The sequence below is a fragment of the Bombyx mandarina genome, chromosome 28 (genome assembly GCF_030267445.1).
Source record: "Bombyx mandarina strain Sakado chromosome 28, ASM3026744v2".
NCBI classification, from domain to species: Eukaryota; Metazoa; Arthropoda; class Insecta; order Lepidoptera; family Bombycidae; genus Bombyx; species Bombyx mandarina.
The window spans coordinates 9,239,694-9,266,918 of NC_143233.1; the positions used below are offsets into that span (position 1 = coordinate 9,239,694).

Below are 27,225 nucleotides of genomic sequence, written 5' to 3' on the forward strand. Positions count from 1 at the left end.
CTTAATTTATTTGTCCAAAGACATAAAAAACCCGACTTCACATAACCTACTACTGTAATAAAAAGCTAGGTTCTTTGGCAGTGTAAAAACCGCAGAAGTTTCAAAACGAGGGTAGTCAATGACAAATAGAATGGATGGCAAGTATCATTACTTCCATATATTACATCCATATGACCCTTGGCTCACAGTATGCGCGTTTTATTAGATCGGTTTATATTAGAATTGGGGCAGTGACATATTAGTTAATCGTAAAGAAAACTCGGTCTCTACTACGATAGGCGCTCACGCGTCTGAGATGTTAAACTTTTTTGCTTTCGGCGTTATGTGTAGGAGGAAATTTTGTTAGGACGGAAAATGGTGAGCAATTTCGTTTCGCTGTAATGAATGTTATATTTTATAACAATATTCGTCCTGCATATTTCGGTCGCAAAGCAGTGATGCGATCCGGTATGACAATTGGGACACGCGGAATACAATTTATTAAACTTTTGTAGGCAGCGTCTTGCCTCTGCCCCTGGCATTATTATTATTATTATTTTATTGCTTAGATGGGTGGACGAGCTCACAGCACACCTGGTGTTAAGTGGTTACTGGAGCCCATAGACATCTACAACTTAGATGCGCCACCCACTTTGAGATATAAGCTCTAACTAAGATCTCAGTATAGATACAACGGCTACCCCACCCTTTAAACCGAAACGCATTACAGCTTCACGGCAGAAATAGGCAGGGCGGTCCTACCACCAGTAATAAAATCGCTAACAATCGCTAATTGGCATTGCTAACTTCCATGAGCAACGGTGACCACTCACCAACAGGTGAACCGTAAACTCGTCTGCCTACAGGGGCAAATAAAAAAAAGACCTCGACTTGATCGGACGGTGGACAGTGACATACTCTTTGCGGTATCTGGGGAGTAGGATACACTTACCACTAGATGGGTCGTTAGGTCGTTCAACCCTCAACGCGCCCTAAATGCGACACATTCGTCTTTAAATTGCAGTGGGACGCGATTAGTAGTATACAGATAAATATGTATACTTAGTCTGCCATAAATACTGTTACAATTAAAAATAAAAATAAAATTCTATTGCAAATAACATTTATTGCTTTTACAGTGTGTTAGTTTAATACATAAATATAAAACAATTTAAAATATAAATAGCTTATTCGAAGTGGTCTCCATTGGCTGCAATACAGTCCTTTAAACGTTGAGGCCAGTTATCAATAGAAGCACGCACTCTTTCCATGGGAAAATTTTTCACTGCCAATCGTACGGATTGTTTTAGGGACTCCAAATTATCATGGCGTTTAGGACAAGCCGTACTCTCTAAAACTGACCATAAATCATAATCCATAAGTATATCACGTTACACCAAAACTGTTATGGAAGGGTCGGTTGGGAGTATTTAATGAAAGATCTCTTCATAATTCAAAAATATTTTATTACGTAATTTAGCAAATTTATAACTGACGCAAAAAAGGCTAATAAATATTAAGGTAATCTGTTTTTTTTTGTTAAAAACTACGAATTCAAATTAATTTTCAATCAAATCACCAAAGAACACCTGTGTATCTTTGAATCACGTTTGCTATCTAATGTATAAACACCAAATTTCATGTGTATTTTTAACGCTGAAAGTATGTTGCGGCTTGGCTCTCGCCCTGGCATTGCTGACGTCCATGAGCGACAGTAACCACTTACCATCAGGTGGGCCGTATGCTCGTCTGCCTAAAAAGGCAATTAAAAAGAATACAAAAATTGTAACGCCCCTAAAATTATGCTTATTTATACTACTAGCGACCCGCCCTCGCTTCGCATCGGAAAAAAAAATTGCCTATGTTCATCAGGGACAATGTCGGCTTCTAATGGAAAAAGAATTTTTCAAATCGGTCCAGTAGTTTCGGAGCCTATTCGAAACAAACAAACAAACAAATCTTTCCTCTTGATAATATTATTAAGTATAGATTATATTATATAAGTATATAAGTATAGATGAAAATATAGCTTTTTTAGAAAACTTAAATCATAGTATATGCCCTATATATGATATATGTAGATTTAGGCTATTCGGAAATCCCTTTTGGGATAACAATTACAAGAATACTCAATGCTTTTTTATTTTGTTATCGTAATTAAAGTACATTTTCAATGACGTCATGAACGAAGATATTAATGTTACAATGAATGCAATAGCAATTAAGAAACTAACTAATAATACTGCAATTAAATTTAGTTCAAAATATTCAGTCCAAGATTTCAAGGCTCCTGCGGCTCGGAGATGAGTGGCTCCTCCGTGGCGCAGCACGTGCTCAGTCCACCACACGGCGCGCTCAAGAGGGCCCTGGGGCTGGTCGAATACCTGGCTACGGAGACGAGCTACGTTCTGACGATAGCTGGAACATAAATAAGGTTAATTAGGCTAACTACGGGATTTTGCGGGTTTTGGGGTTTTTGGGTTTGCGGAGGGACTTCGGTTCCCTCTGTATTTTGTACCGTATGTTCCATGGGGAGTGCTCTGAGGAATTGTTTGAGATGATCCCCTCATCTCCTTTTTATCATCGCACCTCCCGCCATCGGAGCAGAGTTTATCCATATTACCTGGAACCTCTGCGTTCATCGACAGTGCGTTTCCAGAGGTCTTTTTTGCCGCGTACCATCCGGCTATGGAATGATCTCCCCTCCACGGTGTTTCCCTAGCGCTGTGATATGTTCTTCTTTAAAAGAGGCTTGTGGAGAGTATTAAGCAGTAGGTAGCGGCTTGGCTCTGCCCCAGGCATTGCTGAAGTCCATGGGCGACGGTAACCACTCACCATCATGTGGGCCGTATGCTTGTCTGCATACAGGGGCAATAAAAAAAATAATCTTCCTTCATTAAATAAAAAATGATATTGGCTTGTTAGATAGTACATAAATTTGACGTCGTCGTGGCCTAAACGATAAGACGCCCGGTGCATTCGTGTTGAGCGATGCACCGGTGTTCGAATCTCAGGCGGGTACCAATTTTTCTAATGAAACATGTACTCAACAAATGTTCACGATTGACTTCCACGGTGAAGGAATAACATCGTGTAATAAAAATCAAACTTATAAAATTATAATTTGCGTAATTACTGGTGGTAGGACCTTTGTGAGTTCGCACGGGTGGGTATCACCACCCTGCCTATTTCTGCCGTGAAGCAGTAATGCGTTTCTGTTTAAAGGGTGGAGCAGCCGTTGTAACTATACTGAGACCTTAGAACTTATATCTCAAGGTGGGTGACGCATTTACGTTGTAGATGTCTATGGACTCCAGTAACCACTTAACACCAGGTGGGCTGTGAGCTCGTCCACCCATCTAAGCAATAAAAAAAAACCTCAAATTTCCTGGAGTAAAACCAAAAACAGTCAAGATGAACTTTTTTATGAGCTCACCTTTCATCACCAGTAACTGTGTTGATAGCATTTCTGAAAGAATCCTCTGTAATGGAACCCAAATCGAGTTTCAAGCCAATGCTTAGCTGAACGTATTTCTCGACATTGTACCATTGGTCCATCAACATAGGTATCCCAATCAGTGGCACTCCAGCTGTGATTGCTTCTTCGGTCGATTGCAGACCTCCTTGAGTTATAAATACCTTGATCTTTGGATGCCCTTAAAGAAAATTCTACAATTCAACATTCCACTTGCAGCAAAAAGAAATAGAGCGAGAGCCTTATGCTGATGCCCATGAGCATAATTGACTACTCTCCAATAGTTAAGTCGTATGCTCGTGTGCCTATTAATGTGTAATCACCAAACTATTGGATTATCTTTAATGATTTGAATACTAATATAATTACATAGTGATTTTCAGTAACTTATTATAAAAATGATAAGGATTATTGGTTTTAGTAAATGAATGATCAATAGGAAGAATCGTTTCCATTATTATTGTTTGTTATTAACGAATTCATTATATTTGTTAGCAGGCAAAGAAATAAAATCTTCTGACAAAAAGTAACGCGGAAATACTCCTCAAGATCTCTTGATGGTTAGTTACCAACGACCGATATACGACACCTGACCCTTAAAGCCACTTAATGTTGCCAATCGTCCTTTTCTATGAAATAGTATTTTCAACTTAGTACCTACATTAACACTCCCTAATACTCTTAAACTATTACGCCAATGTAAGGTATTCTAAAAATAAAAACAATCAACTAATAAGGATTTTTTGGCGGGAACGCGAGGAGTGAAGTTGTGTGATTTGTTTTATTTTGTCTATTTAGTGTTTCTTCAGGTTTAAATGTGTAATAACGGTGGTTTATTAACTGTTTAATATCTGTGAAAGTGCATGAATGTGGGAAATTGAAACAAAGCCGCTGGACGTAATTTCTCGGGATCCTCCAAAAAGTCAATTGAAAAAAATCTTACTAAATGACCACCATTTTACTGAGATTATAGTTCATCCCATATCATCTCATTTCATTTCATTTAATTTCATCCCAGTCGATTAATATCTCAAATTAATCGTCTTCATTTCATTTCACTCCATTATAACATTTTTCATAAAAATATTAATATAAATTAAAATAAGACATGACTCAAAGGTCTCAGTTACCAGGTCATAAAATACCATATAAAAAAAATTAACTAATAAGCACGAATTTTCACATACCTACACACCTGCTTCTTTCTTAGGAATGCTTCTACAGGTTTATTGGGGTTTAAAATGTTTATCCTTTAAAATAATAAAATTACTCACCCGATTATGATGAAAAAGTGAGCTTAGTGCGAGTTTTTTAACTTCTCGATCGCGTAAAAGTTAACTCAAATTTGTATGGAGTTGGAACGTTTGCCGCTAGGGACGCTGTTCCAACTCCATACATATTTGAGTTAACTTTTACGTGATCGGGAAGTTAAAAAACTCGCACTAAGCACACAGCACCAAAGTTGGGGTTGATGGAGAGTCAAACATAATATTGGTGTAATTTCTTAATTTAGGAAGCCATTATCAAGGTATGACAGTATTCGCACAAGTACTTACGAGAGAACTATATTTCTCATACAGTTAACGACTGTTTTAGTGGTGCATAACAAAATGTTACTATTTCCACTAAAAAAACTGGTATGAAGAGTCCATCCTACACAAGGATGTCTATTACTATTGGATATAGCTCTAAGCAATAGCCAGAGAGGTTTATCACCTTTGCACTGTGTCAATTGTATGTGAGGTTTCAATGTCGGTTTACCTCTCAATGAATTGAAATTGCGAATTCATACTACTACAGTCGTGAGCACGTCAACTAATCTAAAATATTTTATTTCAAAGTCAGTAATAATTTGACTGGCGGCCCTGAATTGCTCATACATACTTAGTAAATCAGATTGTGGCAGCCACTTTGCTATTTTGATGTTTTCCGATTTGCCCGGCAATTCATCTTGGTCCCATTTCCAGAGCACATCGTAAGGCAGCTCGGAGAATACTTTGATGAGGAGTTGAATCCGTTCTGGAGGCAGCAGCGATGGTTCCACGTTTGTGCCGAAACTGATGTATACAACGCCGTGTTTGGAAGAATCTAAATATTCTTTCAAATCCTAGAAATGGAATAACGATTAAAATATTTCACATAATAATTGAGATGCAGTGTGAATCCCCATTACGTAGACGAACCCATTGATTTTCTCGCCGGATCTTCTCAGTGGATCGCGACTCCAATCGCGTGGTAGCAATGCTAGTAGGGCTAGTGTTGCAATAGTTGCAGCATTTTTGTCAGGCTGAGCCCGTGAGCTCATCTACCGGTCCACATGTAGTTGGAATAACCCCTTAAGGCTACCAATGATTAGGAAATATACATATATGCCGACCGTCAGTCAAATTATCTTACTCTAATAAATACCACATTTTTCTGCTCCCAGTTTCGGTACTTAATTTTTTTATTCCTTACTGGTGGCTTACTCGTGCTTAGGTACTGATTTTTATTTGTAGTTGGGCATCTTGAGAGCCTGCACGGCTAGGTACAATCAGCCCACTTATTTTTGCCGTAAACCAGTAATTCGTTTCGGTTTGAAGGGGGGCAGCCGTTGTTACTATAAAACGAAGAGTTTTTTTTTGTACACTTATCCCACTAGGTGGGGTCGGCACAGCTATTTTTTCTCTTCCATTCTCTTCTATCAACCGTCATCTCAACACTCACTTCTCTCTCTCTCTCATATCGTCATTCACACACTCCATCCATGTCTTCTTCGGTCGACCTCTTCCCCCTCTACCTTACACTACCATTTCCATACATCTCCTAGTCACATGCATCTTCTCTCTACGCATCACATGTCCATACTACGCTAACCGTTGTACTATAAACTGAGACTTAGAATTCATGTTTTAATTTGGGTGGCAGTATTTATGTTGATAATGTTTAAGGGCTCCGGTAATCACTTGACACCGAATGGCGGTAAACTCATCCACCCATCATGAAAAAAAACTGGTTTAATTCATACACGGATAAGTAAATAATTATGTTTTATAAAAATTAAATAAATTTGTCTAAATATGAGGACCGCATTCTGTGGAAGGCATTGGGGAAGTTCTATGTCCAGCAGTGGGCAGATAAAGGCTGATGATGATGATGATGATGTAGAAAGTAAAGGTCATTGGTTGCCATTGTCTGCAGCAAAATACTGTATAAAAAGCGCCACGTGTACTGAGCCTGAGTCAAAAAGGAACCTTAAGTTTCTCGCCAAGCATATTTGAAAGTTTTATCTTGCAATAAACATGTGATGAAAACGTAAATAGGTAATATATGTTTTTTTTTACTGTACATTTGGAGATAAATAATATCTCATATACATGTGAGATAATACTGGCAACTGATGACCGTGGCGAACATTATCTTACATGCACATTTCGCTAACACTGATAAGAAATGCATCTGCAAATAGTTTCCATGCAAATGCATGTACTTGTAATTCGCATAAAAGTTATGCTTCACTGAATTGTGAGATTTTTTAGATATAATTAAAACTGCTTTAACAATAGTAATTTCCTCTGTATTTTTTTATTTCTTAGATGGATAGACGAGCTCACAGCCCACCTAGTGTTAAGTGGTTACTGGAGCCCATAGACATCTACAACGTAAATGCACCACCCACCGTGAGATATAACAACAACGTTACAACGGCTGCCTCGTCTTTCAAACCGAAACGCGTTACTGCTTCACGGCAGAAATAGACAGGATAGTAAATAGTATCCTCTGATCATATTCAGATCTTAAATGAATTAAATTAAGCCTCAGTTAAAATAGAGCCAGTATTATTTAAATAATATATGACCACTCAAAAAAGATTGCTTTTTTATATGCATACATACAGATAAAATTATGAAAATTTTAAATTTCAACAATACATATTTTTTATAGGAATTCGAAAATATATTGATGTGCCCACACGAGCACTCAGTCTGAATTGCCTTAATGTAACCAATGGGATACAGAATGTTTGAAAACTCACCCCGGGTAAATCCTTCTCTGGTTTCTGATGTAAGCCACCAACGTATATAGCATTAGGAGGGACAGGTCTATTATTCTCCCAAACGGCATACGCATTCAAGAGTATCATCTCTACATTTTGATAGGTATCTCTCACAGTTGGAGTGTTGGGTCCGAAAACCCTTTTTACCATTTCATCGACCTTATATTCCGCCTTCCAAAAAAGATATTCCAAATAGTAATGAGTAAAAATTTCGTGCGTTTTCTCCCAAAATGTCAAATTAAAAATTCTTTGGTGCAGCGGAGGCGGGTATAGTACAGGATGCGTTGGGACGCCAAGTATACGAAACACATATTCCACACCTCCAAATGAACTGACAAGGATTGCTGGTGCATCGAAAACGTGCGTTAAAATAATTACTGGTCTAATGCAAGCTTCTAGAAGGAGCAAATCAAACTTCTTGGCATCTTTAACTTTGATCAGTGCTTGCACTTCTTTGCTTTTCAGTTGCATTTCAAACAAATTCGTAGTTAATTCCAATATAACAGCTGATTGTTCGAAAAGATCATCGGAGCTTCCTCTGGAAAGTTTCATGAAGTCATTTCTCCAAGTTGTGTACGAAATGTCATGTACGTCGATTTCTGTATAGTTTTGAGGGGCTTCGCCTTTCTGGTACATAGGGTCAGTTGTGACGATTACTAGTTCGTGACCTCTTTTGTGAAGTTCTAAGGTGAGACGTCGGAAGACTACTTGATGACTGATTGATGGTGTAGGGAACACTCCTAAAATTCTAGCCGCTTGAGTTCCTTGCAGAGTTGTGGTTAAGAGCATTATCACGATTATTCGAATCATTTTTTTTTGTTATCTCGCGTTGAAATGCTCAATACATATACCCGGCACAACGGTCGATGTTTAAATGATACGAAATTGGAATATTGTCTTTATCAACTTTAACCCTTTGACTTACATGTTGGTCACCGGTGTCTTACGTGGCGCACTGAAGTTATTTATTTCGAGTTGTGTTACTACGGCGCCGGAATATCTTGTAGACTCAGGGAAAGATGAATTTGATGATACTGAGAATGAATCTGTTTTTAAGAGAGCTAAAATACAATCTCGTGAGGCTCATCGTGACCGGTAAGGTAGATGGGTAAAGACCTCGGGGGCGCAGCCCAATACGTTGGTCCGACCAGATCCGCACCGCTTTTGATTCCACGTTTCACAACGCCCTCCACACCGCCAGAGACAAGAATGGATGGAGAAAGATCGTGCGTGCGAAGGTGATACAAAAGGGTGGTCACGACCCTCATGCGATGAAGAATACGACGCAAGGAGGAGGAGGAAAATACTGATACTTAAAGACATTAAAAACAAAAGAAGGCAAAGTAAGGCAACCCTGGAGCTTAGTAACAGAAATCGACATAATTACTTCAATGCGCCATGCAGGGTACAGATGATCTACGCGGTAGTCAATGGGTTAAACAAAAAAAAAAAAATTGTATGATGGGCTTTATAAATATCGACAATGTAAAACCAAATTCAGTTACGAAAGTAGCTTCTGTTTCAAAGTAAATTTTTTTTATTGCTTAGATGGGTGAACGAGCTCACAGCCCACCTGGTGTTAAGTGGTTACTGGAGCCCATAGACATCTACAACGTATATGCACCACCCACCTTGAGATATAAGATCTAAGGTCTCAAGTATAGTTACAACGACTGCCCCACCCTTCAAACCCCACTCCAACCTTCATCGTGGCCTAAAGGATAACAAGGCGTCTTGTGTAATCCTGTCGAATGATGCGACTATGCTGGTGTTTAAATTTCAAAAGTACCAAATTTTATAATTAATAAAAAAATTGTTCACAAATTACTTCCACTAAGGAATAAAATATTGTAATAAAACTCAAACCGGAAATTATTAGATTGTAATTTATGTAATTACTATATAATATTGATAGATAGACCTCAAATTTCAATATCAGATATCTATGGGGTTCGGTAATAACTTAACATTAGGTAGGCCGTGAGCTTGTTCATCCGTCTATGATATAAACAAAAAAAAGTATTTATTTCAATTATTAATTGCTATAAGTACAGTCATGTCCAGTAAAATTCTTCTTCTCAATCGCATGCACTCTTGGCAGAGTGGTCGTGGTCATCACTTCGGTTGGTGGTGCGCTTCACCAGACGTCGCCATTCTTCGCGTGACGCGGCTCTTCTTGTGCACTCGTTAACGGGACCGTTTAGAGCTGCCTTTATTTGGTCGGTCCATCGTACTGGGGATCTGCCGCGCGGTCTTGCACCCTCTATCATGCCTGGCAAATGTAATCTGTAAATGTATGTACGACATCGCGGTTCGCAATTTTTGTGACCTCTGGCGAGTTATTATTAGCACGGTCGACAATCATGACACTTGTTTTATTTATTATTATTATTTTTTTATTAATGCTTTATTTCAGTTATTTTTTTTTTAAAACCATAACATTTTGTTGGTAATAATTACTTATAATCTATGTTAGTAACTTAAAAAATCTAACACTTAACTATCATTATATACATTTTATACCATTATATATATATATATATTATTATTTTTTCTCCTTCCAAGTGCCTACTGCAAAGGCTATTGATCAGCAGTCCCTCGATCTTGCTCGATATGATTCTCAAAAGACTGTTGCCACTGTCACGAACTCGACGCAATAACGATGCACTTCTCTTCCGCATTATTGCAAAGAAGTCATCGGTGTGAGATGTCGCAAACATTGTCGATGCACTACAAAAGCGCGGCAGTGACAACATCATCCTAAACGCATTATTATATTGGACACGTAGGGCATTGTAAGCTCTCCGCGTGTATGTGGTCCACATACACGTATGTGTATGTTTTGTTGCGGTTAATTTTAAGTCCGAAATCAAGACTGACGCGTTTCACTCTGCCGAGTAGCTCTTCCATCTGGCTGACACCTGACGCGTGTAAAGTGATGTCGTCTGCATAACGAAGATTTGAAATCTTATGACCTCCGATAGCTATTCCATCCGACCAGTTTTTAATCCAGTAAAATTACATTTGGTTAAATACCCTAAATTGTATTTAAATTTAGAACACTTTACGTATATTAACATATTCAGTGCGGCAGTTTAAAAACTAAACTTACTGCCAGTGCGGTACGAGACAAATACTGCCCGTACCCTTGTTGCTTGATATGCGTCACGGCTTCTATTTTTCCGTAACAGAAAAACCAAGACCTAACTTCTAGGGTTCCTACAGACGTGGAAATTCTTTGTATTAGTTTTTTTTCTCACGTATTAGTAGAATATATCCTTGTGTATAACAAGCTGCTGTCGCCTGCGGTTCTGGAATATATTTTGAAACTATTGATTTACGGCTATATATTCGCCGTATAGCATCATCATCATCATGCTTTCCTATTACCCTCTGCTGGGGTGTAGGGCTCGAATCATTTTTTTCCATTTGTATCGGTCTTGGGCAGTCTGTTCTAGCTCCTCCCACGTCATGCCCAAGACCCTTAGCTCCTGCTCCACCGAGCGACGCCAAGTTGTTCTGGGGCGGCCTCTCTTCTTTTTACCAGACACTTTCCAGGTCAGTGCTCTCTTTGATAGGTGTGTATCGGGCTTTCTCAGAGTGTAACCAATCCAATGCCACTTCCGCGTAAGGATCTCCTTCTCCATTGGTGTCTGCCTAGTGATCCTCCACAGAGAGGATAGAAGTGAAAAAATGTTAGGGATGGGAAAATTATCTTAAAATAATATCGAAACGACCTCTTGGCGTTATGTTTATAATATACTCATTCCGATAACCTGTCTTTTTAGACCAGTAAAAAAGTATATTTGTGTTTGATACCCATAACCTTCAGCACAGCCATAAATCTCGTCTATAGGTATTTCGTGATGCACCAATAAAGTTTCATAATCATGGCTTTAGTTTTCCATAGCAATATCTTCAGTGTTGATTTCAGGCCGTGGTGAAGTTTTTTTTTTTTATTGCCCTTGTAGGCAAACGAGCACACGGCCCACCTGATGGTGAGTGGTTACCGTCGCCCATAGACTTCAGCAATGCCAGGGGCAGAGCCAAGCCACTGCCTACCGCTTAATACTCTCCACAAGCCTCGTTTGAAGAAGGACATGACATAGCGCTCGGGAAACACCGTGGAGGGGAGCTCATTCCATAGCCGGATGGTAGGTGGCTAAAAATACCTCTGAAAACGCACTGTGGATGACCGCAGTGGCTCCAGGTAGTACCCATTCGTTCGCGGCTTACGTTTAGTAGATTATGTCGGTATGCAGTGAATTTGAATATTTCCATCAGTGTTTCGAAATGAAGAACTCGTTGGTGTACTAAATTGATTGATTGAATTCCTATTTTCGGGTGATGATAAAATATCTTTCAGAAGTTCGGAATTCAAAAGGGTTAGTTAGTCAGAGTTATCAAGTTACTCACTCATAGGAAATAATAATAAATTAAATAAATAAATATTTATTAACAATCACGCCACGTTAACTGGTCCCGTGCTAAGTTCGTAAAGAACTTGTGTAACAGGTACCAGATAACGGAAATAAATGTAAGATTTTTATTATACACATACATATATTTAATATACATCCATAACCCTGGAAAACACATTTATATTTATCATACAAATATCTTTCCTTGGCGGGATTCGAACCCGCGACCCCCTTGTGTAGTGACCATGTCACTTACCACTACACCAGACGGTCGTCTTACATAGATACGTCTTAAATAGAAGTCGTCGTGGCCTAAAGGATAAGACGTCCGGTGCATTCGTATCGAGCGATGCACCGGTGTTCGAATCCCGCTGGCGGGTACCAATTTTCCTAATGAAATACGTACTCAGCAAATGTTCACGATTGACTTCCACGGTGAAGGAAAAACATCGTGCAATAAAAATCAAACCCTCAAAATTATAATTTGCGTAATTACTGGTGGTAGGACCTCTTATGAGTTCGCAGGGGTAGGTACCACCGCCCCGCCTATTTCTGCCGTGAAGCAGTAATGCGTTTCGGTTTGAAGGGTGGGGCAGCCATTGTGACTATACTGAGACCTTAGAACTACATCGCAAGGTGTGTGGCGCATTTACGTTGTAGATGTCTATGGGCTCCAGTAACCACTTAACACCAGGTGGGCTGTGAGCTCGTCCACACATCTAAGCAATAAAAAATAAAAAAAGGAATATCGTCCAAAGACAGATCACCAGATTCGGTAAAAAAAATTACCGGTCGACTCCTCATCCAGAACAAGAAACTCCTTTTTTGTTGTAGGACTTGAAGATGGATTCCTTATGGAATGATCGAGATTTCTGTGCTTACACTGTCTACAAATCATATTCTTCACTTGGATTTGGTCTTATAGGGGTTTCTACTAGACTTTCAGTTTATCAGTACATTTTGAATCATCTGTGTCTTGTCTTTATTGGAACGAAGGTCCTTATCGCGCGTTGTGAAAGGGGGCTAGACGGAAAAATTCTTACGAAAAGTTGTCACGACACTTTTTAGATCCGTCAATCTGACCAATCAACGTGTAGGCGCTTATCGCGTGACATTGCTCGTATCCGATTGGTCCGCGTAATGAGTACAATTTCTCGAGATAGCGTTTCAACAATAGTAATTTAGTTCATAGTATTGTTTTTTCTTCTTCATAATTCCGTAATTTATTATTATAAATTAAAAAAAAAACTACAATTCCTTCACTAATTAATCGAAAGGAACTTCGTTCTATCCGGGTGTCCCTTGACACCTCTGAAGTTTTTTATATTTATGAATCGTAGAAATGGAACTCAATTTAGTCGTAGTATTAATCACAGCCGAGCCACTACCACTAATAACTTTGTTTCTTGCTTTTCCTTCTTCGTTCTTAATTAATTTACTCATATAGAGTTTTTTTCGTGAACATTTTATTGCCAAGAAAAATAATAAACGCAAAAATCGATTGATGCCGTGTAACTTAGACTAATGCAAACGGATGACCTGCGAGGGCGCATGCGGGGTTGGCGGGGTACGGCAAAATAGTTCCCGTCCCGCACTGGATGAATAAATTTGCTTCCAGTGCGTACGGCAACTATTTCGCCGTACATTTTTATTTAAGAAAATGATTCTCTTTAAAACAGCAATTGTAAGAATATAACTATCTCTTTTCTGTATTGCAAGCAACAAAAGTTATTAAGCGGAATTGCTACCGCACCGGGGGTAACGGATGTAAAACAAGGACAACTAGCTGCCGCCTTGACGGGAACTCAAATTCGGCAAAATACTGACCGTAACGCAGTGAATGTGTTAAAATAAAACCAAAATTGTGAGCGAATTTTAACTATTTTAAATCTATATTTAGCAAATTTCTCGGTTTCAGCTTCCCTTAAACTTAATCGTAGCGTTGAAACTATTTAAAAACCTCCATAAATACCAAACTATCGAAGTAAAAATCATAAAAATAACAATGAAACTCATAATTAATACTAAAACAAATTCTAAGTCTAAGTATTGTGACCAGGAGATATTGGCGCCGGCAGCTCGGAGATGCTTGGCTCCTCCGTGACGCAGCACGTGCTCCGTCCACCACACAGCGCGCTCCAATGAGCTCTGAGGCTGGTCGTACAACTGGCTTCGGAGACGAGCTATGTTCTGACGGTAGCTGGAACATAGGCCAAAATTAAAGAACAATGGAAATTTGAACAACATCATCATCATTCTCCTAGCCTTCTCCCAGTCACCTGGGGTAAGCGCAACATGTTTTCTCCTTCCATACTTCTCTACCATATACCATTTCTTCACTCACTTCCCTCTTACACGTATCGTCTTTCACGCAATACATTTATTTCTTCTTAGATCTACCTCTGCCTTTAAAGCCTTCCTTGTCGCGCGTGGTGGGTGCCCAAGAATACCCTAATCCAAACTTAGCTCACGGGTGCCGTAGAAGGCGGTTAAGAACCAAAGCCTGACCAAAGCCAATACAACCTTGGCCCAAGATCAACCAAAGCATTCCCAAGGAGGGATGACGTCAGGCACGCGGCCGGTCATAAAACTTTTGTCAAAAATAAGAGCAACACGAGAATGAACAAGGAAGTTTGAACAACGAAATCAATCGAATTTTGGGTCACCAAACGAAATGCTGTTTAAAAATCAAACGCAATCAATTTTATGATGCTAAATTCGAGAAATCGTTATCTGAAGAACAAAAGTTAGTTGTTTAAAGCCATTTATATCATTATTTGCAAAGTCATCAATAATTATCTTTGTGATTATTTTACCTTGTAATAATTGCAGCTGCGTACTATCCTCTGTTATTTTTTCAATGCAATCGCTATTTTCAACCTTATTATTTTATTCAGCCGCGACTCTTACAATGGGGAACCGGTCCGGGTCTCAAAGAAGGATATAACTTATAAATGTCAATGGGCTCCGTCAACCCTTCTTAAGATAGGTAGTGTGAGAATTCATTTGGGCAGCTATATTTTTATTTTTTTTATTGCTTATATGGGTGGACGAGCTCACAGCCCACCTGGTGTTAAGTAGTTACTGGAGCCCATAGACATCCACAACGTAAATGCGCCACCTGCCTTGAGATATAAGATCTAAGGTCTCAAGTATAGTTGCAACGGCTGCCCGACCCATCAAACCGAAACACATTACTGCTTCACGGCAGAAATAGGCAGGGTAGTGGTACCCACCCGCGCGGACTCACAAGAGGTCCTACCACCAGTAATTACGCAAATTATAATTTTGCGGGTTTTTCATTTTAATACATGATCTAAGTTATATTTACCTTTCATCGTTAATTATCTCTTTAATGGAGTACTGTAATTTATCTTCAGAAAGATCGTCCATGTCCAGTCTTAATCCGATTTTATGTTTCACGTACTGTTCCACGTTGTACCACTGGTCTCCCAACATCGGCATCCCAATCAGAGGTACTCCAGCCGTGATCGCTTCTTCCGTTGACTGCAGACCGCCTTGAGTTATAAATAGCTTGACCTTTGGATGCCCTAAAAATGTAACGAAAACTTAAATAATGACAAACACTCGGGGGATACAAGATCATCCAATCGAACTGTTTATCTTCCAATTTAATATCTAATCTGACTTTGATCTGATGTACCCGAGTAACTGTTTTGATAAAAATAACATAGACATTTACAACTTAAATGCGCCACTCACCTTGAGATATGATTTCTAAGGTTTTACTTTTAATAGTACAACGGCCGCCCTGCCCTTCTACCGAAAAGCATTACTGCTTCACGGCAAAAATAGGCAGGGCGGTGGTACCTACCCGTGCGAGCTCACAAAACGTCCTATCATCAGTAATTACGCAAATTATAATTATTAAAATTTTGATTTTATTACACGATGTTATTTATTCCTTCACCGTGGAAGTCAATCGTGAAAGTTTTTATTAGTTGTCATTAATTATTTACTCTTTAGTTTCTGTGGTACTTTTATGGTACATTTAAGCTTGGATGTTATCCATATTAAAACCTATATATCCTAACGGTTTGAGTTGATTGAACTTACTGAGTAAATCAGGTTGTGGTAGCCACTTTGATATTCTAATATTTTTCGATCTTCCGGGCAACTCATCTTTGTCCCATTTCCAGAGCACATCGTAGGGTAATTGAGAGAACGCTTTGATCAGGGTTTGGATTCGTTCTTGTGGTAACGCAGAAGGCATGACGTTGGTGCCAAAACTTATGAAAATAACACCGTGTCTCGATGCATCTAGGTAGGCTTTTAAATCCTGTGAAATAGAAAACATAACTGGTTGAAAATATTTATAGATTCCAGTTTTATTTATAATGTCTCCATTGCGCATAAAATATAAAATCTATTTTAAAAGCATTGAAAACAGAACAGTGCATTACTTTATTCGGTTTATATTAGTAAGTTCCGTCATTGTTTCATCGTATTTTGTGAGTCCACTAGAAATCCAAATTAAATGTATTTTTTCTAATAACAATACTTAAGTAGCTTTCTTCTTCTTAGTCCTAGCTTCTTAGACTTTTTTATTGAATGAATTTAACACTAACTAATACAGCAGATATATATAATTCTAATATTTGTTGATCCAAAATACTCACCGAAGGCAAATCCTGTTGTGGTTTCTGATGGATTCCTCCAACGTAAATAATATTCGGTGGAACCGGACGATTGTTTTCCCAAATCGGATGAACGTTCAACAATATCAAACTGATTCTATCCATCATTTCGCTTAGACTTGGGACATTGGTGCCAAAGACGCTCGTAACCAGCTCATTATCCTTCTCTTCGAACTCTTTCCATATGCGTTCAACGGTATAATGGCTGTACATCTCTCTTAACTTTTCCCAAAACGTTAGATTGTAAAGTTTTTGCCGCGTTACAGCTGGATACACAAGCGGATTGTTTGGGGCCCCAAATATGTCATAAATATCTCGAAAACCGCCCAGGGAACTCATAAGAACTACGGGCGCGTTGAAGATATGACCTAGTATTATTGCCGGTCTCACAATGGCCTCTATAATCAGCAAATCGAATTTCTTTTCGCTTTTCAATACTTCCTGGAATTCGTCCGTCAGAAATTGTTTCACGAAAATCTTTGGAATTAAATCAAATATTCTCGTTAACTGCTCAAAAATATCGTCAGTTCTTCCTTTACTCGTTGACGAAAACCTTTTCCTCCATGTCTCATAGGACATGTCGTGAACGTCTATCTCTGTGTAGTTTTCTGGTGAGCTCCCCTTAGCGAAGACAGGATCAGTCGTGAGAACAACAAGCTCGTGGCCTCTTTTCGCCAGCTCCAAGGTCAAAGGTCGGAAAGCCACTTGATGACTTATTGAGGGTGTCGGAAATATCCCCAAAATCCTTGCCGCTTCACTCCCATACGTCAAACAAATCACAAAAAAATACAATTTCATTTTGATGGAAGTTGCTCCACGAATAGATGAACTAGCCACAGCCTAACTCGCTTAACGACTGACGCTAAAAAAATTTAAATTCCGTAGTGTGAATTTTAAATCGTATTTTTTTGTTGATTCACGAAATACAAACCAGAAGCACTTGGCTTTGACCTTGCCTGACATTTGGAAAAACATACAGTAATAAGTATGTGATCACGCGGTCGTGTTTTAACATTAAGCTAATCTCAAAATACCACAGCTTAGAATTATTATTAAACCGGTTGCCTTGATATTCATAAAGCAATATCGTAAGAGAGCATTTTTGATATAAAAATCCGTAATCAATCGGTATCAATCAGTAATCGCCTTTTCTGTTTCTGTCGTGAAGCAATCTGAAATTTATCCTTGAAGAATAAATAGGACATCCATTATTTTGTATAAGGTCACTCACCAGATAATCGACTTTTGCAGGCAAAAATACTACACGATCGTTTGAAATATTAAATTTCCCAAGTTCGAGGCCTTGAAGCAACAACTCAGCGTTGGTATTGTTTCGCCAGGCCAATTAGTGTAATCATATAGTACATTAAGCCAATATTTACATTGTAATCGCGTACTATTCAGTGATAAGGCGATAGTAGATTGAAAACAAGACGTTTCATTCATGTGTAAATGTAAGTAGATAACGATATTGTTTTTTTTATTTTTTATTACTTAGATGGGTGGACGAACTCACACCACACCTGGTTCTAAGTGGTTACTGGAACCCATAGAAATCTACGACATAAATGCGCAACCCACCTTGAGATATAAGTTGTAAGGTCTCAAGTATAGTTACAGCGGCTGCTACACCCTTCAAACTGAAACGCATTACTGGTTCACGGCAGAAATAGGCGGGGTGGTGGTACCTACCCGCGTGGACTCACAAGAGGTCCTACCACCAGTAACCACAAGAGGTCCTACCACCAGTAAAACTGGTAACTTGTGACCACTGACGTCTAACAGTTTGGCACCACTATTATGCCTAGGGATATTCACAAGGGATCTTTTTAGGAAGCTCAGTGTCGCGCAGCGAGCTATGGAGAGGGCTATGCTTGGTATTTCTCTACGGGACCGAATCAGAAATGAGGAGATCCGTAGAAGAACCAAAGTTGCTGACATAGCCCGTAGAATTAGCACGCTGAAGTGGCAGTGGGCAGGCCACATAGCGCGAAGATCGGACGGCCGATGGGGCGGAAAGATCCTCGAGTGGAGACCACGTACTGGCAAGCGCAGTGTGGGACGGCCACCTACGAGATGGACCGACGACCTGGTAAGAACCACTGGGTCACGTTGGATGCAGGTGGCAACGGACCGGCCGCACTGGAGATCACTTGGAGAGGCCTATGTTCAGCAATGGACAATGGACAGGCTGAGATGATGATGATGATGATTATGCCTTGTTCTAAAACAATGCGCTCTATTTTGAAGACACTCATTTGTGCGTATTGCACCTGCCTACATGAATAGACGCAATGACGCCGCATCTGTTTGTAAGGCCACAATTACTGTCTCGCTCGTGAAGACTGACTGGCTTACGTTCGAAATAGGCATGATGGATTCCCTACTGCTAGCAGACTCAATGTATTCTGTTTGGAAGGCTGAAATAGCCATTTCCATTTGGTTTAACCATCAAACCGAAACCAATGACTGCTTTGTGACAGAAGCAGGCGCGATAGTTGGACGACTGGACAATAACATGGATAGTAGGTGTTTTTCCGATAGGATATCTACCGTATTTAAGAGGCATATTAAGGTAGACAAGAAAAAAAATATGGATCCTGTACTCTGCCTACAAAAAAATGTGACCTTCAGTCGAAATAACGCGGCGTAGATGAGCTTTTTTAGTATACAAATCAGGTACTACTTATCTATCAAAAAAAAAACGACCAATTGAATACCGCCGAAATAAACAGTCACGATGAATCATCCGTTTGTATAATTATCTCTGTTGTACGATCCAGTCAAGACTTGACTCGTAGTACGAGTATCTATGAAATGATTGTGATTAATGTTTTTTTCCGTATTGAGTCAAGGAAAAACGTTATTGTATGTTTGTAGTCAAGAACAACCTATGATCAATGTCAAGGTAGGGCCTATTAAACACATTCCCTTATGAAGTATTCCTTGCTGAATTCAATTAAGTTTAAACAGATTTTAACACTATCATTTGTTCAATATACTTAAAGAATATTTTTTTTTATTGTTTAGATTTAGAATTTAGAATTTATGAATACATTCAAGAAAAACTTACAAAAATTGTAAAGTCTAACATAAGTCTCTTTAATGTTTCTGAGTGTCACTTACTATTCGTTCAGTGGGTTTGACCGAAATCATTGACATTTCAAAGCTTAGATTGATGTTGTTGAGTTTAACGACAATTTTGGAAAAAATTTCAACAGCTAAATATTGAATTATTTTAAACATTGATTCGTAGCAGTACCTACCTAAGATAGAACATAAGGTATTTGACAGATGCTTGAATCTGGGTAACAAAATTTTCAAGATAAGCTTGCATTTATCATACATATACATATCGACGCTTGAAAGGCAAACGTGACTAAGCGACAATGCGTGAACTTTACAGTAGACTAATTGAGTCGACTATTATCAAAGGCGGCAATCTGACTTTTGGACAATGATTGGTAAATCAGAAAAACGAATTATTGACTTTGTATTCCATCGGCAGTCACAAAACTCTTCGGAACGACATCTTAGATAAATAACAGGTTAACTATTAACCTTTATTTAATGCAGGTTTTGAACCGTATTCTTTGAAGGAGACGATTATATTCCAATAAATCTGTATTGACATATCAATAAAATTTTGTTGTCCAAATGCACAGATTGCCGCCTTTGATAATAGACGACTCAATTTAAAGTTGAAATACCTGAAATAAATTCTATTTTAACGAATCTAGCTGTAGGATTGAAATGATTTTAATAGAACCTAGAAGTATATTTTTTTTGCGCATCGAATATGGTTATTGTCTATAATTTATGTACAAAGCAGTTATTGTCGCTTAGTCACCTTTGCCTTTCAAGTGTCGATATGTATGTACATGTATATCGACGCTATATAACGACGACATGTACATAAATTATAGACAATAACCATATTCGATGCGCAAAATAATCACAAAAAATAAATAATTAAAATCATTTCAATCCCACAGCTAGATTCGTTAAAATAGATTTTGTTTTCAGGTATTTCAACTTTAAATTAGTCTACTGTAAAGTTCACGCATTGTCGCTTAGTCACGTTTGCCTTTCAAGCGTCGATATACAAATTCTGAACAATAGATTTTGGATTGTCGGTCTACCGAGCAATTACACCCGCCCGGGGGAAGGTCTTACCTTTGTCGCTATCTCCAAAAAAATCTTTCACATTAAATACGAACTATACGCAGACTAGTACACAGTCTTATTTATATTAGTTATGTGCGTCCCCTCAACCACAACTAATGCAGGAGAGGTTTTTGGCAGAAATAGCCTAGATGTTAGAACTTACCTATGGGCGCTCGAATATGATGACAAAAATGTAGTTTGAACAGGAAACAATGTATGAGAAACGGGACGAACATACAAAATACTTATAATGGAGTTTAATTGTAATGGTGCTACTCAATTAGAAAAACAAGCTTTGTTATGCTTTTTAAAACATATGATCCTAAAATTTGTTGAATTCGATAAAAGGAATCCGTAATTAATTAAATAGATATAAAATTGTAATCGTTTAGAACTGTTAGAAACAGTAGGCTTGTAATAAGCAAGACAATATAATTTAATCTATTTAAAACAAAGTTATCATAGTTTGTGTCTTATAAAAACTTCGACCGTTGTGAAAGGCACATGTGTGCTCCAACGAGCATTACTAATAGCAAACATGTTTTATTTGCACATGATAGTGTATTTTGTGGTAATTTTACAAGGAATACAAGCGGCTCGGATCCTAGGCGTGTTCCCTACACCCTCAATCAGTCATCAAGTGGTCTTCCGTCGTCTGACCTTAGAGCTTCACAAAAGAGGTCACGAACTAGTGATTGTGACCACTGACCCTATGTTCGAAACAGGACAAGCACCTGCGAATTACACAGAAATAGACGTACATGACGTTTCTTATTCAGCCTGGAGAGACAGCTTCATGAAAACTTCTAAAGGAAACGCTAATGATCTTTACGAACAAACCGCCATTGTTTTAAACTCGAGCATAGATTTGTTTTTTTTTTTTTTTTTTTTTTTTTTTTTTTTTTTTTTTTTTTTATTGCTTAGATGGGTGGACGAGCTCACAGCCCACCTGATGTTAAGTGGTTACTGGAGCCCATAGACATCCACAACGTAAATGCGCCACCCACCTTGAGATACAAGTTCTAAGGTCTCAAGTATAGTAACGACGGCTGCCCCACCCTTCAAACCGAAACGCATTACTGCTTCACGGCAGAAATAGGCAGGGTGGTGGTACCCACCCGCGCGGACTCACAAGAGGTCCTACCACCAGTAATTACGCAAATTATAATTTTGCGGGTTTCATTTTTATTACACGATGCTATTCCTTCACCGTGGAAGTCAATCGTGAACATTTGTTGAGTACGTATTTCATTTGAAAAATTGGTACCCGCCTGCGGGATTCGAACACCGGTGCATCGCTCAACACGAATGCACCGGACGTCTTATCCGTTAGGCCACGACGACTACAAATGAAAAACAACGAAGTCCAAGCGTTGCTGAGGAAGAGAAAAGAGAAGAAATTTGATTTGCTCCTTCTAGAAGCATGGGTTAGACCAACGATGGTATTGACGCATGTGTTTGATGCACCGGCAATCCTTATCAGTTCATTTGGAGGTGTAAAAAGCATGTCGAAAATGATGGGTGTCCCAAGCCATCCTATTTTATATCCACCACCGTTGCATCAAAGACTTTATAATTTAACATTCTTGGAGAAAATCGGCGAGATATACACCCATTACTATATGGAGTATTTGTTTTGGCGATCTGAATCTCAGGAGGATGAAATGGCACAAAGGCTTTTTGGTCCCAGCACTCCAACTATCAGAGAAACACAAAAGAACGTTCAGATGGCACTCCTGAATGTACACGCGATTTGGGAGGAAAATCGTCCTGTCCCTCCGAATGTTATATACATTGGAGGTATTCATCAAAATCCAGAAAAAAACTTGCCCAAGGCTAGTATTAAATTTTATTTCGTCTTAGCTGTTACAGTTATCTTGTGCGCTCTAGTGATACTGGTGGCAGGAGCTCTTGTGAGTCCGCACGGGTAGGTACCATCACCCTGCCTATTTCTGCCGTGAAGCAGTAATGCGTTTCGGTTTGAAGGGTGGGGCAGCTGTTGTAACTATACTTGAGAACTTAGAACTTATATCTCAAGGTGGGTGGCGCATTTACGTTGTAGATGTCTTTAGGCTCCAGTAACCACTTGACACCAGACAGGCTGTGAGTTCGTCCAACCATATAAACAAAAAAAATAAAAATCCATCGAAGTTCATCTTAGTAAATTAAAATCTAAGATAGCACCTTAAATTGCGGGGTTATTATATAAACTAAAGTATTTGTACAAAGTAAATTATTGAAACAATATTACACCTCAGTTGGGTGCTGTTCAAGGACACTTATGAAAACTCAGACATATTGTTCAAAACCTTGGAAACTTCTGCAAGTGCCCTCGAAGTGGAATGCGACATGCATGTTTCAATTTTAATTTCATTTGCAGGATTTGAAGGAATATTTAGACTCTTCAAAACATGGCGTTATATACATTAGCTTCGGCACCAACGTGGAACCATCGTTACTACCTCCAGAACGGATTCAACTCCTCATTAAAGTGTTCTCCGAACTGCCTTACGATGTGCTCTGGAAATGGGACAAAGATGAACTGCCCGGGAGCTCAAAGAACATCAGAATAGCAAAGTGGCTGCCTCAATCAGATTTACTTAGTAAGTTTCGAGTGGCCTTTATTAGTTCATTGATCATCGCCAAACGAAACTTCCTGTGGTAGGCGTAAAAACAAACTCACTTCAACTGCGAATAAGCAGCAACATTCGGATTACTAGGAGAGCAGGGGTCTAAGTGAAAACGTACTAATTTGAAACAGTGAGATATCTGTTATACAATACAGGTCAACCCAACATCTCTAGTTAGATCACCGTAATCACGTTGTGATGATTATGGACTCCAGTAACCACTTTATAAGGGGCGGGCCAAGAGCAAATAAAACTTTCTCATGTTTCATCATCACGAAATCAGTTCGAATGCTTACAAATAGGTACAAACAAAAATTGGTACATAAAAAGGGTTATAGTTGATAACAAATACGATTGGACTTCCTACTGACTATTAATCGGCAGTGAATTCTTTGTTTCTTATTAATTTCGGGTCAAGTTCGTAAATGCTTAGGGCAGTGGCAATTAAATCACAGAGTAGTATATTCAAACCATTTCAGATCAAGGGAGTTTTAGTGATTTCATTATCTATTATCTATATATATATAAAAATGAATTGCTGTTCGTTAGTCTCGCTAAAACTCGAGAACGGCTGGACCGATTTGGCTAATTTTGGTCTTGAATTATTTGTGGAGGTCCAGAAAAGATTTAAAAGGTAGATAAATATGAAAATGTTCGGAATTAAATAAAAATAACAATTTTGTTTTACCTTTGATGTGTCCGCCGTGAGACGGATTCCTTTTGTTTGATTTAAGTTTATTTTATACAAAAGTTTAGGTCTTTTATTTATCGATTGAGGCACTACAAAGTCTGCCGGGTCAGCTAGTCAGAAATAAAAACTACCTTCTTGCTTAATTCTGCAAAATCCTTTAAAACATTTCACGTTTAAGGACACCCAAAGATCAAGGCGTTCATAACTCAAGGGGGTCTGCAATCGACCGAAGAAGCGATCACAGCTGGAGTGCCACTAATTGGAATGCCTATGATGATGGACCAGTGGTACAATGTCGAGAAATACGTTCGACACAACATCGGTTTGAGACTCGATTTGGGTTCCGTTACAGAGGAATCTCTCAGGAACACCATCAACACTATCACTGGTGACGAAAGGTGACTTACTAAGTTTAGTGGAATTTAATTGAATAAAACAGATATATTTTTGCTGCTGTTGACGAGAATACCAAATATGCGGAATTAAACTTTTCCTCCCATGAACGAAAGACGTAGCGTGAGTAGTCTTGAGTCGCCCAAGGTGGACCAATGACGTCTGATGAAGGTCGCGGGAATCCGCTGGATGCAGAAAGCGCAGAGTCGTTATAGGAATTCGCGTGAGAAGCCTATATCCAGCAGTGGACGTCTGCGGGCAGATAGATAAAGCAGATATATCCAACTATAATATTTTGTAATGTAAATAAGTGACTTTTAATGTTTCAGCTACCGTCAGAATATAGCTCGTCTCCGTAGTCAGGTCTACGATCAGCCCCAGAGCTCAGTTGACCGCGCCGTGTGGTGGACTGAGCACGTGCTGCGCCACGGAGGAGCCACTCATCTCCGAGCCGCAGGAGCCTTGAAATCTTGGACTGAATATTTTGAACTAAATTTAATTGCAGTTTTACTAGTCACTTTCATAATTGTTATTGCATTAATTGCAACTTTAATATCTTATTTAGTGACGTCAATGAAATTGTATTTTAATTATTATGACAAATTAAAAAAACATTGAAAATCTTGTGCTGTCGTCGCAAGATGATTTTATTAATAGATTTCTATAACCTTAATAATATATATTACCCTTGGTCATAGAGACGGACTGGTGGAGCAAATACCCTGGATGTGGAGCTTTTAGTTGTCGAAGGAATCACTAGCAAAAATATTTAAGTTGCTGATCCGCTAAAAGCCTTTTATTCAATTATTAAACATATATTTTTTTTTTTCTCATGAACGACTACACGGCTCACAGGTTACCGGAACCCATAGATGAACCACGCCGCCCACCTTGAAACTGTAGTTTGAAGTCTCTCAATTATTTTCTTTAATAACTATCACGCCGTACAAGCCGAAATTTTCTATTTTCTTATATCGGGGTGTCGTATTACAAAGATTCGTGTGTTAGACCTTCAATCTTCAGTCTGAGAAGACATGGGACGGATCGTCGGACTTTTGCTTGGAATGGCCATTACAGTTGGAAATTTCCTTTTTCAAAATGGCGGCATTTATGTTGCGAACTCTAAGGGCTCCGGTAGCCAACTACCGTCAACAATTTCACTCAAACGCCTAACGTCAGGTACGAGCAATCTATAAAGACCTAACGCAATGCTTGCTAACGATAAACCGAGCAGACTCGTGGTCACTGTGACAGTTGGATAGTCGACTCATACTGAATTCCGTAAAGAGTAAGACAGATTTTATCTGTTGGAGAAATCATATCATTTAACGGCCGTCTGGTGTAGTGGTAAGTGACATGGTCACTACACAAGGGGGTCGCGGGTTCGAATCCCGCCAAGGGAAGATATTTGTATGATAAATATAAATGTCTTTTCCAGGGTTATGGATGTATATTAAATATCTGTATGTGTATAATAAAAATCTTAAATTTATTTCCGTTATCTGGTACCTGTAACACAAGTTCTTTACGAACTTATCACGGGACCAGTTAACGTGGCGTAACTGTAAGTAAATATTTATTTATTATTATTATTATATCATAATCAGATTAAAACACAATGAGTATGACGTCATTGTACAAAATTGTACGATATCTTCTGCTTAAAACATCTTTACAACTAATTTCTTGGAATCTGAAAGCAAAATTAAAATGTTGATATCAATTGATCAGTATTTACAGTTATATTTTTTGTGAAATAAAACATCGGTAAAAACAAAAATTAGTTAATGTTAGAGAAATTAAGAGTCGTATTCCTGTGTTGAGTAGCTTGATGCTTTCGAGGAGTATATTCGTTTAGTATTATAGATCAAACCGCTTTTGCCTATACCAATGACTGCAAAACAAATTAATTTCCTTGATATTTGTGCGAAGCCCGCATATGATTTATTTAGTGCGTTATAGGTACCGGTATTGCCTCCGTCGAACAGCTGTTCCGGCTGGCTGCTGACAAAAAGGAATACAGAAAGCTAACGGCCAACCTTCAGGATTGAAGAGGCACTGGAAGAAGAAGAAGAAGAAGGTTCACCTATTGAAACAGTGGTAGGCCCTAGTCGATCTAGGTGTGGAATGCAGAGAGCAGTCGTCCACGGGTTGAGTGAGGAGCTGATGCAGGACATAAAAGGGCCCCTAGTTCATCCGGTCCTTAAGAAGGGTGAGGGTTACACACGTACTCCAATAACACCCTTGCTTTCCATGGTAATGAAAGTAATAATGAACTTCCAACTACTTACGTATCTTGAAGTTCTCCATCTGAGCAGTGACGACAGTATGGGTTCCATCAGGATCGCTGTGCTATAGATTGTCTTGTATACCTTATTTACAGATGGGTTCAATTTTTGAAACCATACTGTGAGCGTGCTGTAAACGCTAATATCATGAAGATGTTTTTTTTTTATTACTCGTGTCTCGGACATCTTTCCAGTTTCACCAGAACAGGTGAGCGAGCAAAGGCTTAGGCTTGGGGCGAGACACCCAGCGATGGGTGGGATTTGCTAACAGCTGACCGAGCGCCCTCAAAGGAGACCTAACAACGCAAGAGCAGCTGCTTCGCGAATGAATCTACTACCGGACTGGAATCGCGACCCGCTGAGAAGATCCGACGAAAAACTAAGCAAGCTGATGCACGAGTTAGGTTTAAGTTGCACATCGAACTCTTTGCCGAGTTCGACGAATACTGTTGCCGGGGTCCTTAAGCCTGCTCCTAGTGCTAGAACT

At 39.0% G+C, this 27,225-nt stretch overlaps 3 protein-coding genes and 1 long non-coding RNA gene across 4 annotated transcripts in view; 1 reads left to right on the top strand and 3 right to left on the bottom strand.

Annotated features, from left to right (window-relative positions):
- Window positions 1-27,225, bottom strand: part of LOC149499730 (uncharacterized) — a 255,114-nt gene that overhangs the window by 51,197 nt on the left and 176,692 nt on the right. The window lies entirely within an intron of this gene.
- UGT013830 (UDP-glucosyltransferase) lies at window positions 1,425-8,773 on the bottom strand. The gene is made up of 4 exons (XM_028179584.2): window positions 7,470-8,773; window positions 5,339-5,561; window positions 3,416-3,635; window positions 1,425-2,397 (listed from the first exon to the last, which is right to left on the bottom strand). Exons 1-4 carry the CDS (start codon window positions 8,298-8,300, stop codon window positions 2,109-2,111), a joined length of 1,563 nt encoding a protein of 520 aa, XP_028035385.2. The 5' UTR covers window positions 8,301-8,773; the 3' UTR covers window positions 1,425-2,108.
- Ugt (uridine diphosphate glucosyltransferase) lies at window positions 13,774-17,466 on the bottom strand. The gene is made up of 4 exons (XM_028179586.2): window positions 16,552-17,466; window positions 15,989-16,211; window positions 15,243-15,462; window positions 13,774-14,111 (listed from the first exon to the last, which is right to left on the bottom strand). Exons 1-4 carry the CDS (start codon window positions 17,365-17,367, stop codon window positions 13,826-13,828), a joined length of 1,545 nt encoding a protein of 514 aa, XP_028035387.2. The 5' UTR covers window positions 17,368-17,466; the 3' UTR covers window positions 13,774-13,825.
- LOC114246865 (UDP-glucosyltransferase 2) lies at window positions 21,179-25,074 on the top strand. The gene is made up of 5 exons (XM_089739107.1): window positions 21,179-21,606; window positions 22,070-22,571; window positions 23,117-23,339; window positions 24,236-24,455; window positions 24,780-25,074. The coding sequence occupies exons 1-5, from the start codon at window positions 21,275-21,277 to the stop codon at window positions 25,066-25,068; spliced, it is 1,566 nt and encodes a 521-aa protein (XP_089595233.1). The 5' UTR covers window positions 21,179-21,274; the 3' UTR covers window positions 25,069-25,074.

What these genes read in the sequence shown, in the direction of transcription:
- UGT013830 (XM_028179584.2), bottom strand. Translation starts at nt 8,300, where the DNA reads ATGATTCGAATAATCGTGATAATGCTCTTAACCACAACTCTGCAAGGA. An exon ending in GCCACAATCTGATTTACTAA is followed by an intron (nt 3,636 to 5,338) that starts GTATGTATGAGC and finishes ATTTTCTTTAAG; the next exon opens with GGCATCCAAAGATCAAGGTA. An exon ending in ACAGTTACTGGTGATGAAAG is followed by an intron (nt 2,398 to 3,415) that starts GTGAGCTCATAA and finishes TTTATGTTCCAG; the next exon opens with CTATCGTCAGAACGTAGCTC.
- Ugt (XM_028179586.2), bottom strand. Translation starts at nt 17,367, where the DNA reads ATGAAATTGTATTTTTTTGTGATTTGTTTGACGTATGGGAGTGAAGCG. An exon ending in CACAACAGGATTTGCCTTCG is followed by an intron (nt 16,212 to 16,551) that starts GTGAGTATTTTG and finishes TCTATTTCACAG; the next exon opens with GATTTAAAAGCCTACCTAGA. An exon ending in ACCACAACCTGATTTACTCA is followed by an intron (nt 15,463 to 15,988) that starts GTAAGTTCAATC and finishes TTACATTTTTAG; the next exon opens with GGCATCCAAAGGTCAAGCTA.
- LOC114246865 (XM_089739107.1), top strand. Translation starts at nt 21,275, where the DNA reads ATGTTTTATTTGCACATGATAGTGTATTTTGTGGTAATTTTACAAGGA. An exon ending in TTAAACTCGAGCATAGATTT is followed by an intron (nt 21,607 to 22,069) that starts GTTTTTTTTTTT and finishes CTTATCCGTTAG; the next exon opens with GCCACGACGACTACAAATGA. An exon ending in ACTATCACTGGTGACGAAAG is followed by an intron (nt 24,456 to 24,779) that starts GTGACTTACTAA and finishes TTAATGTTTCAG; the next exon opens with CTACCGTCAGAATATAGCTC.